Source organism: Triturus cristatus, chromosome 4_1 (genome assembly GCF_964204655.1).
Source record: "Triturus cristatus chromosome 4_1, aTriCri1.1, whole genome shotgun sequence".
Classification (NCBI taxonomy): Eukaryota; Metazoa; Chordata; class Amphibia; order Caudata; family Salamandridae; genus Triturus; species Triturus cristatus.
In genome coordinates, this window is record NC_140585.1 from 380,875,643 (window position 1) to 380,892,333 (window position 16,691).

Below are 16,691 nucleotides of genomic sequence, written 5' to 3' on the forward strand. Positions count from 1 at the left end.
TGATCTCGGCGGGTAATTCTAAGGTAAGGATTCTACAACTAATTTATGTCACTTACAGGAACATCATTACTGAAGGTAAGTTGCTTGTTCCTTTGGTATAGTATATACAGATTACAGCAAGCAAATGTTGGACGGAATGCTGACAATGCAAACATATTCCCCCAGTCAAAAGATCTGGGTTAAATCCATCGTTCTTTTGCCCACTATGCCACCCCAGTTTGGACCCAGCCATATGCAAATCAGTCTTGACCCTCTGCCCCATGGGTCCCGTGAGTCCCGTGCTCTCCATGCCACTGGAGTCAAGCTATCCTGGCTGATGAGGGCTGAAAGCCCGAAACCGGTCCTAGGATGCTTGTTTCCAGTCCAGGGAGAACCTGGCCTGGCAGTACGGGCTGGACTGTTCCCATTGGGCGCAGGGTCAAGCAAAAAAATTATGGATTTAGGCCCAGATCTCTGTACTGGGGGAATGTATGACATTGTTCTGCATTCTGTCCATCAATTGTTGGTTTAGTATATACAGAGCCTGCTTTGTACAGTGGTAAATTGCAAATATATTGCGACCGCATTTCAATCACAAAACATGCCTAGAATGGGACGCCCTAAACACTCTCCTTCTAAATACCGAATCGCAATCCTAAATGGGTTTTCTGTAATAGGTTACCGTATTGCAATTGGGCCTTTGTACGCTTAAAAATGCCTTTTTCATTCGCACACGACCAATTCCTGGAATTGTGTTGTTTGAGAACATAAAACAGCTTTGTACATCTGGCCCCTTGTCTTTTAGAAATGAATCCAAACATCGAAACCCAAACTTCCCATTATAATTAAACTTCTGATTTTTGTATATTTTTCATTTTTAATTTAAATGAAAAATGTAATAATTTGTGTAATAATTTGATGTAAACTTCTTTTTGTATTGTTTTGAGCTTCCTATCATGGAGATCACTTAGGTGAGGCCCCCACCTTCCAGTATACTTTCAGTGGGAGTCCATAGACGTCAAAAGGTTAAGGATCACTGACCAAAGATTTGTACTCAGCGTTTTTGTTCTTGTCAATAAGAAAGTGTTTTTGTTTATTAATTAGATTTTGAAGCCAGCAGAAGGAAAGTCAGGCAGTGCAGGCAAGAATATGAACATGTGAAAAAAAGGCGATATGAAATGTTCAGCCAGTGTTTTGAACATGTGTCGGTGGCTATCGACCAAATTTACAAAAAACTCTGCCGAAACACAAGTGCACAGGTATGAATATTGTTCTTTTTTATAAGTGAACACAAGTGGAAACTATAGGGCCTATTCACAATGATAACATTATTTTTGTATTAAATATTTCATTCATTTGAATATTGAATTAAATTAGAATTATTTTTAAATGTTTACATTAAAAAACCACATTAAGCAAAATGTTTATACTTAAGTATCAAAAATTGCAAAACGTTATGTATATCATTCATTCATATGGATATTTTAAATTAAAGTTGCGATGCTTTTTTAATTTAAACAAGTTATTGAAAATGGGATCACAATTTGACATTAAATTAAACGTATATATACTTTTAAAAAGTCACATTAAATAGATTTATTTTAACATTTTTTCCCAAGGGGTTCTATTTCTGATAGAGACTTCTAGCTGCGGACTCCTTACTTTAGAATATTCCCCAGGCGTCAGACTGTATGCAGAAAATATTGAGCAGCACCTCTGTGATGTGCACGGTGCCTATATAGGCTCCACCCCAGCGCACTAATATCGGTTCTTTTCTTTCCGCACTATCAGTGCAGATCCGGAGAGAGCAACCACAGTCTGTATTTTGGACTATTTGTTAGACTTTTTGTTTAGATACTTTTGAGCTTTTGCTTCCAGTGTGAGATACAGACACCCCCTAAAAACCTGTGGGGTTTAAGCCCTCGGGTTTCTGTCACAGGCAGATGTTTGTGACAGACTCCCAGCTGGTTTGTTTCTGTTGCCTGGAGCCGGGCCAAGACTCAAAGGCCTGCCCCGACTGTCGAGCTGTGAACCCAAAGGTGGGTCGGGGGTGCTCTCTGAGGCTTTGATCATCTAATGCCAGTCGACTCAGTGATGCTCCAGATCCTGGTCACAAGGAAGGTTTCAGGCCTGTTCGTGGAGTCGTTCCCAACGGTCATTGTCGCAGTCAAAGTCATTGTCAGGTAAGTCACAAATAAATCTTTAAAAAGTCAAAGTAGTCGTAGCTCTCTTTAACTTTGCCACACCAGTCCAAGCCTAGGACTAGAATCTGGAACGATGCAACAAATATAGGCCCCGCTGCCACATGTCAGTCGCGTAGCCTGAGTTTGAGTACACCCCTCACTTCCCAGAATTTCCTGGAGCTTGAGTGACCCCCACCCAGCTAAAGGAGTTTTATGAGGCCATACACCTCACATTTTGACAGTCCAACCTTTCTGGAGTGCCTTCAGGTCCCACGGGTTCAAAATGTGACCACACAAGTTTCCCTCTGTGCCAGTTGGACCCTTTGGACCTGTTTCTGCTTCCTGTGGTGAGACCATAACCTTCCTTGGAGCCTGTTTCAGTGTCGCAGTTCGTGGTGGCGTCGTTGGCCCTCAGTGTCACTGAGCACATCGTTATACCCAGAAGGAACTAGTTCTGCGTTGCCCAACTTTGGTGCCGGTCAGAACATTACATCCCTAGTCAGAGACAGTTCCTCCTTTTACTGATATGCCCTGTGGGGAATACGATTGGGATGAATCTGTGGACCCTAATGGCTATCGCGGTTCCAGAGAAGCGCCCATGGATAACTGGTATGAGAAACTGGCAGATGCCAATGGTGTGGACACCTCCCCAGATGCTGGCCCAGTCTCTCTTACTAGTGTGGCTACGGAGGAAGGGATGTGATTTGCAATGGTGGTGAGGAGGACGGCTGAGGTCCTCGACCTTACGCTGCCTTCAGTGACATTCAAGACAAACGTTTTGACAGAGGTGCCTAAACTTGGAGTCACCCCCACAGAACCTCTTCTCCCCTTTAATAAAGCCCTCGCTAAGGTCCTGCTCGGGCCTGGGCCAAAACCTGCATAGGGGCTCCTGTGCACAGGATGATTGCCTGCCCCCATTGTCCTGCTCCTGGTGACCCGGCTTTCCTTACCCAGTATCCCACTCTTGAGAACTGCTGAAGTTGGGCTCGCTGCAGTCAGTCACATACCTCCTTCAAATTGCAATGAACCCCTACATTATTGGTGTTTCCATCAATGAGCCAGAGCTCCATCTGTGCCAATGCAGAGGATTTCCTTCATGGGGCTCTTCTGAATACAGTATGTTTCAAGGCTTTTCCACTGCTTAAGCCAGTCCAAGATATTCAGGATATGATGCCGATGTTTTAGGCTCAATCCTGAGTCTTGGTAAGGGCGGGTCTGAGGCTTCTTGGACTGCTGGCCACATGCATCCTCCTTGTCCCAAATACCAGATGGCATTTGTGGGCCATGCCTCAGGTTTCGATGGGCCAGCATCAGGGCTTCCTCTCTGACACTTCTGTTGTGGAAGACAAACACGAACCTGACGTAAGACAAACCACTCTCCATTCCCTACACAGGCTTCACGGTTTTCGTAGACTCGTCACTGCTGAGGTGAGTAGGCCACCTCGGAGAGCTGTAGATCACAGGCCTCTGGTCTATGACGGAGAATCAACTTCATATCAGTCTTCTGAAGCTTTGGGCAATCTGTCTGGTCATAGAAGCCTTCTGCTATCCATCAAAGGGACATTGGTGCAGTTTCTCTCATGTGGTACTGAAGCAGGATGTGCAGATTGGGGTCCTAGATCGTTTGCCAGAAGGCTCTATACCTCTGGAGGTGGCTGGACTAGCAGTTAATCTCCCTGGTAGCCACTAACGTAGCAGGTTCACTGAATGGCAGAGCAGATAAACTAAACAGACATTGTCTTATGGACCATGACTGGCATGTCATAATGTGGTCACGCAGAGTATCTTCAGCCAATTTGCCCTAGCTAGACCTGTTTGCCATCCTTGTGAATGTATTTTCTTGAAAGGCATTTAATTGAAGACACATTCCAGCTGAAATAGAATGAAAACATTTTGTACGCGTTTCCACTTGTGCCTTTCCTGCCTCGAGTGACTGGGCACAGATCATCTTGATTGCCTCTGACTGACCCAAGGCTCCTGAGCATTTGCCCTCCGATCAGGCTGTCCAAACATGCATGGAGTTTGAGCAGTGGCAATCAAATGCTTTTGCCTCCTTGACATTGGCGATTAATGTCATTCCTGCGGACACGCACCCTCTCACAAAGTCTTTCTATGCTGGACACTGGGGCAACTTTGTTGCGTGGAGGGAGCCCCGAAACACTAGCGCCTTAAAAGCCAAACTTTCAGATGTTCTTTTCTGTTATTTTGTTAGTTTTGTTTGTTGTGGACATTTTGAAATGTTATTCGTCTGTACTTTTGGCCTTTCTTTATTTGCATAATCAACAGTTTTTGTTTAAGTATTCAGTTGTAATGCTTTTCATAAAAAGGTTTCATTAAAATGTGTGCCCCCAACCTTTTTTTATGCCACAATTGGAACCCACATTTTCTTAATGTTTCTCATGTGCATGGCCTGTGAGAAAATGCACAGATATTCTTTATAATTCTTGAGTCTAAATGCTGTTTTCGTCATTGTGATTACATCAGCAAGTCAATCAATCAATCAATGGCTTGTAAAGCGCAACTTATCACCCATAAGAGTCTCAAGAGGTATGGGGGAGCGGGAGCTGTCCATCGAAGGCACTTTGGTTCAGTCGAAGAGCCAGGTTCTCAGGTCCTTCCTGAATTGAGGCAGTGATGGTGATTGCTTGGGGTGGAGCGGCAGGGTGTTCCAGCTCTTCGCTGCGAAGTAGGAGATGGAACTTCCCCAGTTGTGGTCTTGCAGATACTTGAGACGGTAGCTAGGGCCAGTTGGGTGGAACTGAGGTTTCTGGTGGGTATGTGGAATGCGAGGTGGTGGTAGAGGTATGTAGGTCCCGGTTCGTAGGGCTTAGTAGGCGTGTGAGGAGCTGCAGGTGCTTACACCACCTTGTTTCCAGAAGAATTGGTGCTGAGGACCAAAGCAGCCTTTCTACCAAACTTTTTGACTCCTGTCTTCATTAGCAGGTCCATTACTATGCCAGCGTATTTTGCTCCACCTTACTCCTCAAAAGAGGAGGAGATGCTCCATTACCTTAGGAGGCATTCTGGTTTTTAAATCAATTGTACTAAAGCCCATGTGTGGATGATCATATCTTTGAGGGTTCTCTGGGCAAAGTAAGGGAAGGCTGTGCAAGAGAACACTGTCAAGCTGTATAGACTTCTGTATGAAAATGTGTTATGCACTGGCCAACAATCAACCCCTTGAAGGCCTGCAAGCCCAATCCACCAGGGACAGCGACAGTGATGCAGCAACAACACTGGAGGGGGGGAGAGCCTGTTTTAGACATCTGCAAGGCTGCAATTTGGGTGTTGGTGCATATGATTATGAAATATGTTTGCCTTGAAAGTCAGGTCTTGCAGAAAGCACACTTTGCCTGCTCAGTTCTGCTTGACATTTTAGTCTGAGTCCCCTCCCCAGACCAACCGCCTTGGGAGATACTCTTATCAGAAGAGCAAGTTACTTACCTTAAGTAATGCTCTTTCTGGTGGATACCTGATCTATCTGCAGATTCCTCACTCTGTAGAGTGGCCTATAAAAAGATCCAAAGTTGGAATGCAGCACACTGTACTAACGCTGTACATCTGTGGGGACAGAAGGAGAAAGTTGATGAAACTGACATCAGTGTGCAGAGGTGGTGCTTATGTGCGGCTCCACTCGGTCACTTTCTAGGTGTATGGAGCCACCACAGAGCTGCATGACACAGACTGGTGTGCAGGAACACTGCTAAAAAAAAATCTCCAGATCCAGTCTGGCACCTGGAGATATTCTAGAGGTCAGAAATATGTAGTTGGAGTAACTACCAGAAAGGTACTGAAGGTAAATAACTTGTTTGTTAGCATGCAACTCTGCCTGTTTTGTTTGTAACCTCTAATAGAGACTTCCAGCCGCATATGCGTTACCTTAGAATTTCCCCCAGGCATCGAACTGGATCCATAAGATTTTTCATAAGCAGTGTAGGAAAGTGCCACTTTTTAGGTTGAGCTCTAATCGACCTGTTGTATCCTCTTCTATGAGCTCTGGCCCACCCACCAATTGCCATTGTTTTTTTCAGAAATGCTGCCTTGTTATTGGTGCATTTCTGTAAATGTCTTTCCTTTGGGTGCTTAGCTCTCTTTCTGACGATTTCACTTAGCAAACATTTTGATTGCCCGTCACACTGCACAGCGTGTGATGGCCCCTCATCCTGTTTGGGCTTTGCCTTCAGGGTTTAGTTTCTCCTGGTCGATCCGACAGCTTAACAATGCCCATCCAAAAACTCCAGTGTCTTCTGGTCGGGTTAGCGCTATATAATACTGCAACAATCAATTCTAGACATAACTATTTAGGTCACCCTCTACATCCGTCTTGGTCTTTATGCGAACGGCCACGACCCTTCTCCCAGGAGGATTTTGCTGTGGCCTTTTCTCACTTTCTACAGTGAGTTCTGCCCTGGAGAGGAGCCTACATGTAACTGCTGCTAGTGCTGATTCATGTGTTAGGAGACCTCTTGAAATCGATTCGGTTTTTCGCCCAAAAACGTGCACGCATTGCATTGCTTTCAATGGCAACGCGTGCACCATCTGTTTGTAATTAACTTGCTAACAGATGGTGCCCCTTGCTCGCTCCTGCAAGGGAAACAGGCGCAGGCCCCCTCCTCTCTCCCCTCCTCCCCCTGCTGCCTCCTCCTCTCCTCGTCAGACTTGTTTTTTTGCATGGTCGATGATGACCTTTACTTGCCTCCGGTTGAAAGGAAAGTATGGGGTCTCCAGCACTGTGACGATTGCTTAATTTGGATTTTTTTTTTCTTTTAAGGTATGCCGAGCATTTATCAGCAATACGGCACTACTCGCACCGTTCATTTAGGGCATTGTTTTTGTTTAGGAAGAGGCATTGGCATCTCTATTTTCTGCATCACGGGCTCTTGGTCAACACTGCCACATGCCAGCCGGACACCCATAATGCACGGAGCTGGAGATTCAACGCGCGAGCCTTCCTGCAGCGCCTAGATTTCACGCTGCCAAAAAGCAGTGCGCGACTGACTTCTTCAGGGCAGTCAGGAGCAAGTGCTTTATATTTTTTACTGCACGTCACGGCTAAAATAAAGGAGGCGCCGTTAAATCTGCTGGTCGACCCCTTGGTGCAAGTCACTGGCTCAAAGCCCAACAAGACTCCTCAGCCTTTCATCCTTCAGAGGTCGATAAGAGGAGTACCAAGCAGCTGGGTATAAAATGCACACGATCAACTCTTAGTTTTTTATAGTCAGACCTGCAGGACTCAATCGTTTGCATATCGGCTGGTGCTTTGGGATTTAAAGTCCACTGTTCGGAAAATACCGTTTTTATTACTTCTTTTCTTTGTGACAGCTGAGCATCAACTTATAGCGCCATGTTTTTTAGAACATTTAAATTCAACCAGCTGCAAATAAACATCTCTCCCATATGCACAAATCGGTTGGACAACTCAACAGGTTAATACACTTGTTGTTGAGATCTGTGCAATCTACACAATGCAGACAGTTCCTTGTCAGAATCATGGGCCACCAGCTAACTGGTTGCTACGCGAGCTATAGGTGCAAGCGCTCATGTCTTAGGAAGTTTCCGCCACTTGTTCAGTTCCAGAGTAGAATGCTTGTGCGCATGCCCAGCTTCATCGCCAACAAGGGGTGGAACCAATTTGAGTCTGTAAATGGTGTCGCTATACTGCTCTTGTGTCTGCGCACTTTAGGTTAATTGGAGCCAGTGTGCATGTCCACGCGCAGGACCAGTCAGGAGGAGGGAGGTCAGATAGCTTTCCGCGCATTACTTCCAGCTTGGTGGAAGTAAAAACAGAATGTAATGAATCAAAAAGGCTATTACATGCCCGAAAGGTTAGCTTGAAAGCCACAGCGGCATCTTTTCACCGGCAATGCTAAGCAGAGGGTAACCACGGCCCTCTTTCGAACGGTTCAAGACGAAGAGCAGAATTCGAAGTGAGGTAGAAATTGGTGCAATACTTAAATCCTCTCGAGAACTTGTTCCACTGCCCTCCTGGGGACCTCCATTGCTATACTCTGCTTTTTAAGATCTGGTCGAAACAGCGTTCGCTCTGTCATTCTAGAGCATATTGTTAAAACAAAAATTGGCAACACCAATCGGCCAGGCTTCATTGTGCTTTACTTATACAATCAGCCACAATACACCACAACATAGCCAAAATGTATTAATAAACACATAAGGTCCCAAAAGCGTATTGGCTTTGCCAATGCTTGTCAATATAATGCACTGCTAGCAAGATGGCGGTGGGGTGAGGCACCCCTGCTGAACTCAGACTTCCAGGTTGACGCGGAGAATACCCCACTCACGCCACCCAGCTATAATAGATTTGCTGGAACCACTGCTTTGGCTCCAGGGAGATGGCTGGTGAATTTCGCCATGCTAGTCTTGTGGGTGCCCAAACTCTCAGATGTGGCCCGTTTTAGGTCAGTCCTTGTTAATTATTCATGTTCTTAATTTGCTTGTTGTGTATTAGTGCTCCTGCGTCAGTCTAGTGTTTTTTCGGCTGATATGTGATGTACGTTTGTGTTTAATTCGTTTAATTTGTTGCGTGTTTTAAAATAAGTCGCGATTTCTTGTATTTTTCTTCACTTAATTCTTTATTTCTCTTTTGCTCTTGGTCCCATGCCTAAAAGTCAAACAATTATAAACTTTTACCGTTCACGAAGTATTGCTGCAGCTTCCTTTAATCCTCTACAACACTCTACCCGGTCCTCTAGAGGTCATTTAACTTGCTTTTAAAAACCACCAAGGTCGTATTGTATTGTATTGTATAGAGTTTTTGTATAGCGCAGCGGTCACCCAACGGGTATCCTGGCGCATAGAGACCATGTTGACCTATGGCAGCAGAACGGTTGAGCTACAAATTAGGAGTATTGCTACCTATTCCTGGCAATAGTCCAGCAGGGACTCAGCTTGTCTAAGGTTTTGGGGTATCTCATTCCAAAGACATGCTGCTGCTGTGCCAAAGGCCCTGCCTCCCATCCTGGCCAGCTTTACTCTAGCGATAGACACCAGGCTTTGACTAGTAGACCGGAGGAGTCTTTTGGGCTCGTACCAGGAGAATCTCTCTTGCAGGTGTACCGGACCTGTGTTATGTAAAGCTCTGTAAACCATACAAAGAGACTGTCGCCGTGCAGGACGTGCAAGGAGGGTAGGCCTGAGCAAGACAGCGGACTCAAGGACTACTGCATTTACGTCCTTTATTTACAGATATAAGGGCAGACAGCAACACCAGGTTGAGTACGAAGGGCATCGACGTTCCTCTTCTCGTCAGAGTCCCCGGCTCGTCTCCTATGTCATCAGGCTCAGCCCAAAAAGAAAAGATGAGAACGGGATTTAGTCGATTGTCCTCCGGTCTATTTACCGTTAAGGGTAAGGGGAGTGTGGGTATTGCAAACATACACTGGCCGTCACCATGTGTAAACCAAAAGATGCACGAAGGGCGGCAGTCCTCGTACCCCAGCCAATAGGGAGAGTTAAGGTCACCGCAACACAATGTGACCACCCGCTTGCAGCTACCCGTTCCCTCCCGTGGTGTATAGAAGTCCCCGGAGTTTCCTCCGAACCTGTTTTAGCCACGCTTCTCCTGAAGCGTGGCGGGGCGATGAGTGTTGTCGTTGGCCTCCTGGCTCTCCCTTCACTGGGCTCCCACAACGCTCTTTGCCAGTCTATACCTCCTCTGGCCGACAACCGCTTCTTCTCTCTGCTTCTCTCCCTCTCCGCTTCTCCGTCTTCACTCCAGGCTTTAGCACCGGCGTCTTCCGCATCCACCTCTTTCTCCACCACCGATGCGTGGGATAGGCTGGCGAAGGCTGACGTCACGGGGGCGAACTCCACCTCCGACGGGTCCGGATCGTCCTTAAAGGGCCCGTCCCATCCCTGTGGATGAGAACGACAATCACCTTCCGATCTGGTTCCGTCTGTCCCGTCGACCCCGTGACAGGGACTTAAAGCTAATTCTGTCTTTGATGGGCAGCCAGTGAAGGTCCCTCAGCGCCTAGGCAGCAGAGGAGCCACGCTGTCTATTAAGAGCTAATTTGGCTGCCATAGACTGGACCCTTTGCAACCCCTGCAGGATGTATTGAGGAGCACCCAAATACAGGGAGTTGCAATAGTCCAGTCTACTCAGGATTATACTTCTAGCCACCAGGGGTCTAGCCTCATTGGGTAGTAGGGGAAGAATTTGCCGAAGACCTCTCAACAAGGCAAAGCAGATGCTGATTGTTTTATTGGCCTGAGATTGCATCTGGAGGTCTTCATCCACCATAACCCCCAGGTTGCGGACCGTTTTTGCTGCCACTATCCTCTGGCCTAAGCCTGAATTCGCCCACCAGGGGTTTAGGCACTCTCGCTGCAGAACAATACAACAACTCTGTCTTCCCACCATTAAACTGCAAGGAGTTGGCCTTCAGCCAATCCAAGACCTGACCCATATATGCCTGAAAGGTGTTCATAGGTGTGGAAATTTAGCGTGCAAACTGAACATTATCTGCGCCATCTTGCCTCTCCCCAGCACCACGCACCGCGAATGCACGGCCGCCATTTTAGGCACCCCACTCTCTCCCCGCTCATTTTCGATCACCAGCGCTTTCCCCTGGCGCTGCGAGCATCCCCCGCGCGCCGGCCACCCCCGCTCTCTCATACAAGCCATAAACCCTCTCCTTCTGCGCGACCCTGCTACGGAACCACATCCGACCGACATCCCATACATGGTCATGCCTCTCCTTTGATAAACCCCTTCCTCTGCGCCCCATTGTCCGAACTGGTCCCAGGCCATCACCTAGCCCTGCGGATGCAGTTTATTGCCCCTACTGTAAGGGAAACACCCCGCATCAAAGGGATTACAGTAGATCAAAGCCCCTACCCCCTGAGACCCGGCCGGTTGCACACACCCCCGGGAATTAGCGGAATTCCCTGCTGCGCGATAGCCATCTCCCACTGCGGGTAGGGTGGGAACCTCTACTGTAACTATGTGTGGGATCGGATCTGAGCCGGGGCTTCAGGGGATGTTCTTTCAGGCATCAAGAGAATCTCAAGAATGTACTATATGTAATAAAGCAATAAACCGGTGTATAAGAGACCAGGTCTCAGAGATGCGGTTAGAGCACCTCGTGACGATACCTTGCTGTCTGATCTGATGTGTTCTGCTCCGACGGAATAAAACTTTGTTTCCTGCCTTCCAGTCTCCGGCGCCTGCCTCTTTCATTGGTAAATTATCGAGTGGTATGAGAGGCGATTACCGCCGGGCAAATACTTGAAAGGTTATCGACTGAAACTGCCGCTACCATTTAACATAGGTAATGCATGCTTCCCTTCAAGGGAAAACAACAGCTGGATATCATCGGCATAGTTGACCATGTCGATCCTATAAGATTTTATAATAGGGATCAGAGGGCATAGATAAACATTAAAAAGGATCGGACTGATTGCCGAGCCCTGGGGCACTCCATAGCAGACCGGGAACCAGGGGGAGGCAAATGGCGCCATGGTAACCACCTGTTGTCGATTTGACAAATAGGATTGTAGCCATTTCAGGGCACAGCCCTTCACCCCCAGTCTCTCCAACCTCGCTACCAGTACCGCGTGGCTGACTGTGTCAAATGCAGCCGACATATCCAATAACACCAACACCGAGGAGTCACCGTTGTCGGCTTGCATTCGAAGTCTATCCAACACAGTGGTCAAAGCAGTTTCCATCCCATGCCCAGGCCGAAATCCAAACTGGTCCCTGTCCAGGAGATGGTTTTCTTCCAAGTAACATGACAAGGACTTGCTAACCATCTTTTCCAAGATCTTGATAGGAAATGGCAAAAGTGATATGGGTCGAAAGTTGGCTGGTATTGTTGGATCCAAAGATAGCTTCTTCAGCAGTGCCTGCTTCCAACCTTCAGGGACTGCTCCTTCGCTCAGGGATTGGCAACATATTTGGCACAGCCATGGAAATAGGTCAGGGCCATACTCCTTCCAGATCTTATGAGGGAGAGTGTCAAGGGGCGATCCGGAGGATATCTCCTGGGCAATACTGTTAAAAAGATCTTCAGTAAGGGGTTGGAAGTGCTCGAGAGATATATCAGTCCTGACTTCCTCATCGGTCAACAGGGTACTAGGGTATAATTCTAAAGATACAGCAGTTCCCTCGTGGGTATGGTAGAGAAGGCATATATTGGCTGAAGCTTCAGCTTTAAGCATGGGCACTCGTCGGTAGGCCGCTACTCTTGCATTAATTATGCATGGCTCTGGTGGAGCTTTGCCATGAACCTGCTTCGCGAATCCACAACAAAAAGGCATTCCCCGGCATCACATACTGCTTGTTTTAGTTGCTTCAAAGTCTGAACTTGCATTTATTCTGATGTGGTCCTTGCAGGAAGATCTCAGTTCCAATATGGTGCCTACAGCTATCACATTGCTGTCTATTGTAGCCTGCCGCTGTCCTTGGAAGGAGAATCTGTTGCTGTACCTTGAGCATGGGGCACTGATAGAGGATGGCCAGTGTGGAGGAGTAGCAGCTACGGCTGCAAAAGGAGGTGGATGCAATGGTGGAGGGTCTGGAGACAGAAAACATTCGGGTTATGCAGGTAAGGGACATAAAAACCACATAACTCCGCCTAGCTATATCTGAAGGTCCCTACCCATTCCCTGCTCCCTTTGAACTTCTGTGCTGCTCACCAAACAGTATACTCCTTTCCACAGGAAGCATTCTGCGTTATTCGCCCCCCCCAAACAAAATACACCATGCACTCCCCATCTGTTTATGTGTTGTCACCAAAGTGCAGTGATAACCCGATCAAAAGTGTTATTTTTACCATATTCTTTATTTACTTGTCTGGGAAAGGTAGCAACAACTAGATGAATTACTCCAACGTGGACGCTCTCATGCAAGAGGGGATGGCAGGAGAATTTATGATTGTTTTTCACAAGCGCTTCCTCTTAGCCTGATTCTCGACCCTCTGCATTTTTTTATTTTGCTTATGGTTTTTGAAAGGAAGTGTGGGGAAGCATCGTTTACAATATAAACCCCACGCTGCTGTACACCGGATTATTTTTACAACTTCCGCCCACAGGTATTTCTATTCACTTTGATTGCATATTATTGTTAAAAGGATTCATACAGGAACTGGCTTCAGTAGTGCCCTAGGCTATTCCACAACTCTAAGGTCAACTCAGATCAAATTCTCATACTTTGTTCCCTTACATGCTTAAATTTCCCTAAGCTTGGCCGAAATTTGATTTATGTTTAAAATATAAGATCTAGGCTTCTATGACAGTGCTTCTAGACAATGGCGCGACCGGAGCTGGCCCACATTAGTCTCACATGTCATTTATTAAACTTGAAATGGCTATCTAAACTCTTGTGACTTTCACTTGTATTAGTATTGTATTAGTTTATCCACCTTGGTATATTCATTTTTACACCCTTCCTCCATATCCTAACACCCCTTCGCATTCCATAACTGATACACCTTCCCTGTAGTACCTACTAGTCCTTTTTCACCTATTTCCACTGACCGCACATCTTGCCCCTCCCCTTTCACATAACCTCCTGACCCACTGGTTCCCCCTGCCCACTGATCCTTACAATTTACTCACCTGCTCCCACATCCCAGAACTCCTCCACCAATGTACCCAGTCCCATTATGCAACCCCTCCTTGTCTTTCATTTCAACCTCCCCCTACCCAGGAACACACCTGCCACCGGAATATAATGCAGTATTTTTCTTACAGATTATTTATATCTGAAAGAAACACGTTAGTTAGATTCCTCACCTTAGAATATCCCCAGGCGTCAGACTGGATCCGGAAGATTTTTCGTCAGCAATACCCCTTGCGCGTCGCTAGGCGTCGTCTGCGGCTCCGCGTCCGTCGTCGGCGTCCTGCGCCGGAATGACGTCGTCGGAGTACTTAGACGCCGCCCTCGCGCGCTGACGTCAGTTCTTCTTTTTTCCGCGCCAGTAAGCGCAGATCCGGGAGAGCTACCCCTTTAGTCAATTTTTGACTAACTTTTTGATCCTTTTTGATCCTGTCTATCGACACCGGTGCCGGTAGGATGCCTGGGTTTAAAGCCTGTACGGACTGTAGCCGATTGATGTCGGTTACGGACCATCACCGCCGGTGCCTGTACTGTTTGGGCCTCGACCACGATGCGGAGTCGTGCTCGGACTGTAAGGCCCTGACCTCGAAGGCTAGACGGGAGCGGTCCCGTAAGCTTCTCGAGATTCGCCACGCGGCTCTGCGCGCCTCTTGATCCCGGTCCAGGAGGAGGTCCAAGGATAGGTCGCGGAGCCGCAGCCGACGTCACCATCGGTCGTCGGGATCAAAGTCTTCGGGTAAGTCGAAGCATTCCAAGAAGTCCAAGAGACGACATCGCTCTTCGGACTCCCCTCGCCGGTCGCGCGACTCGGTCGAGGGTCAGGGTGGTTCCACCCCGGCGGAGCCGCAGGCGCCGCGTCCGTCCCCATACCCTCCGGTCCCTGGGACTAACGCGACGCCGGCGGAAGTCAGTGCCTTCCTCTCGGCCATGAGGAACCTGGCTCCGCCGTCGGCGCCCGCTGGTGCGCCTTCGGGCCCCGCGGACCCGACTGGGCTGCCTTGCCAGCCGGCGGCTCCGGCCCCGGCGCCGTTGACGGCTCCGGCCTCGACGCCGCAAGCGCCCGAGGGACCCGTTCTCGAGTCCCCGTCGACGCCGGTCAACCTTGTCACTCCTCCACCGACGTCGACTCCGCTCGACGCCGTGCCCCAGTTTAGTCCCGGTCCGGGCCCGGCGCCGGTCCAGCGTCGATGGACGCCGAGATCGACGCCGCTAGAGACACATTTTGTCTACCGCCCGGCTCCGTTACTTTCTCCTCTACACCAGGAGTCGGATGATGGGGACTACTGGGAGGGATCCGAGGATCCTATGGCCCATCAGGCCCAACTGTCCCAGGACTGGGCAGATGAACTGGGGGAGGCCAGTGGTCTGGATACCTCGCCAGACACTGGATTCATCTCTCCTCCGACTGTGGCTTCGGAGGAGGGTGCTGCTTTCTCCGTGGTGCTGCGCAAGGCGGCCGCAGCCCTTGGGCTCGAGCTACCTGCCGTGGCTGTGAGGACGAACGTCCTCACTGAGGGGCTTCAATCTGCAGCAAGCTCCACTGAGCCTCTGCTGCCGTTCAATGAAGCCCTCACTGACGTTCTCCAGGGCACCTGGTCCAAGCCCTCCACAGTTCCTCCTGTGGACAGGAACGTTGCCAGGCGCCACCGCCCTGCTCCGGGCGACCCCAGTTTTCTGTCCCAACACCCTACCCCTGAGAGCCTGGTTATCCAGGCCTCCACCTCCCAATCCTCTTTCCCGACCGCCCCGCCGGACCGGGATTCCAAGAGACTGGAGCAGTTTGGCAAGAAACTGTTCTCATCCCTTAGTTTGTGCCTGCGGTCTTTGAACACCGCTTGTCTCTTGGACCGTTATTCCCACTCTCTGTGGGATGCGGTGGAGGACGCGCTGCCCCTGTGTCCGGAGGAGGTCCGGACACGACTTACCCAGGCTCTGGCCGATGGGAGGGATGCCGCGCGACATGCCATACGTTGTGGGCTTGACACCACGGACTCGCTGGGTAGGGCCATTTCCACCACTGTGGCGCTTCGACGTCACGCCTGGCTGCGGTCCACGTCGTTTTCCGGCGATGTCCAGAGCACTCTCATGGACATGCCGTTTGATGGCACTCGCCTGTTTGGCGAGAAGGCGGACAGTGCGCTGAACCGCTTTACGGACTCCCGGGCTACGGCCAAGTCCTTGGGCCTCTCGGCCCCGCGGTCGCAATCTTCCGCTTTTCGCCCCTTTTGTGGCCAAGGAAGGGGTGCCTCCTCACGTGTGCCTAGCCACCAGCCGCAGAACCAACCTGCGCGCGGACGTGGTTTCCGCCGAGGCGGATCTGGAGGATGACGAGGTCAGCCCACATCCACCCCGGCAGCATCCGCCTCAAAGCCTTCCTAGTCCGAGCTTTCAGGCCCATTCCACGCCAGTGGGCGGCAGAGTTCGCCATCACCTGCTCCACCGGCGGTCCATCACATCGGACAGGTGGGTGCTGCAAATCGTCCGAAGGGGCTACTCCCTCCCCTTCGAGACGACCCCTCCAGCCATGCCACCGCAGCACCACCGTATCTCGGGGGATCACTTGCATCTTCTCCACGAGGAGGTTTCCGCCCTCTTGGCCAAGGGGGCCGTCGAGCGCGTTCCGAGCCCAGAAGTAGGTCGTGGTTGTTATTCCCACTACTTTCTGGTTCCCAAGAAGGGCAAAGGGGGCCTCCGCCCTATCTTGGACCTTCGGAACGTCAATGCCTTCCTCCGGAAGGAACGGTTCAAGATGTTGACTTTGGCTCAGGTTCTAGCTGCCCTAGACCCCGGAGACTGGATGGTAGCGTTGGACTTGCAGGACGCTTATTTCCACATCCCCGTCCTGCCGGCCCACCGGCGTTACCTGCGGTTCACGGTGGGCCAAGAGCACTTTCAGTTTACCGTGCTCCCCTTCGGCCTCACCAGTGCCCCTCGGGTGTTCAGGAAAG

At 49.4% G+C, this 16,691-nt stretch overlaps 1 protein-coding gene across 1 annotated transcript in view; it reads left to right on the forward strand.

Annotated features, from left to right (window-relative positions):
* SMC1B (structural maintenance of chromosomes 1B) overlaps window positions 1-16,691 on the forward strand; it is a 2,533,210-nt gene that overhangs the window by 2,271,560 nt on the left and 244,959 nt on the right. The window contains exon 21 of the mRNA XM_085652431.1: window positions 1,084-1,238. Within this exon, the coding sequence (XP_085508557.1) occupies window positions 1,084-1,238 (155 nt within the window). The remainder of the gene's footprint in view (window positions 1-1,083; window positions 1,239-16,691) is intronic.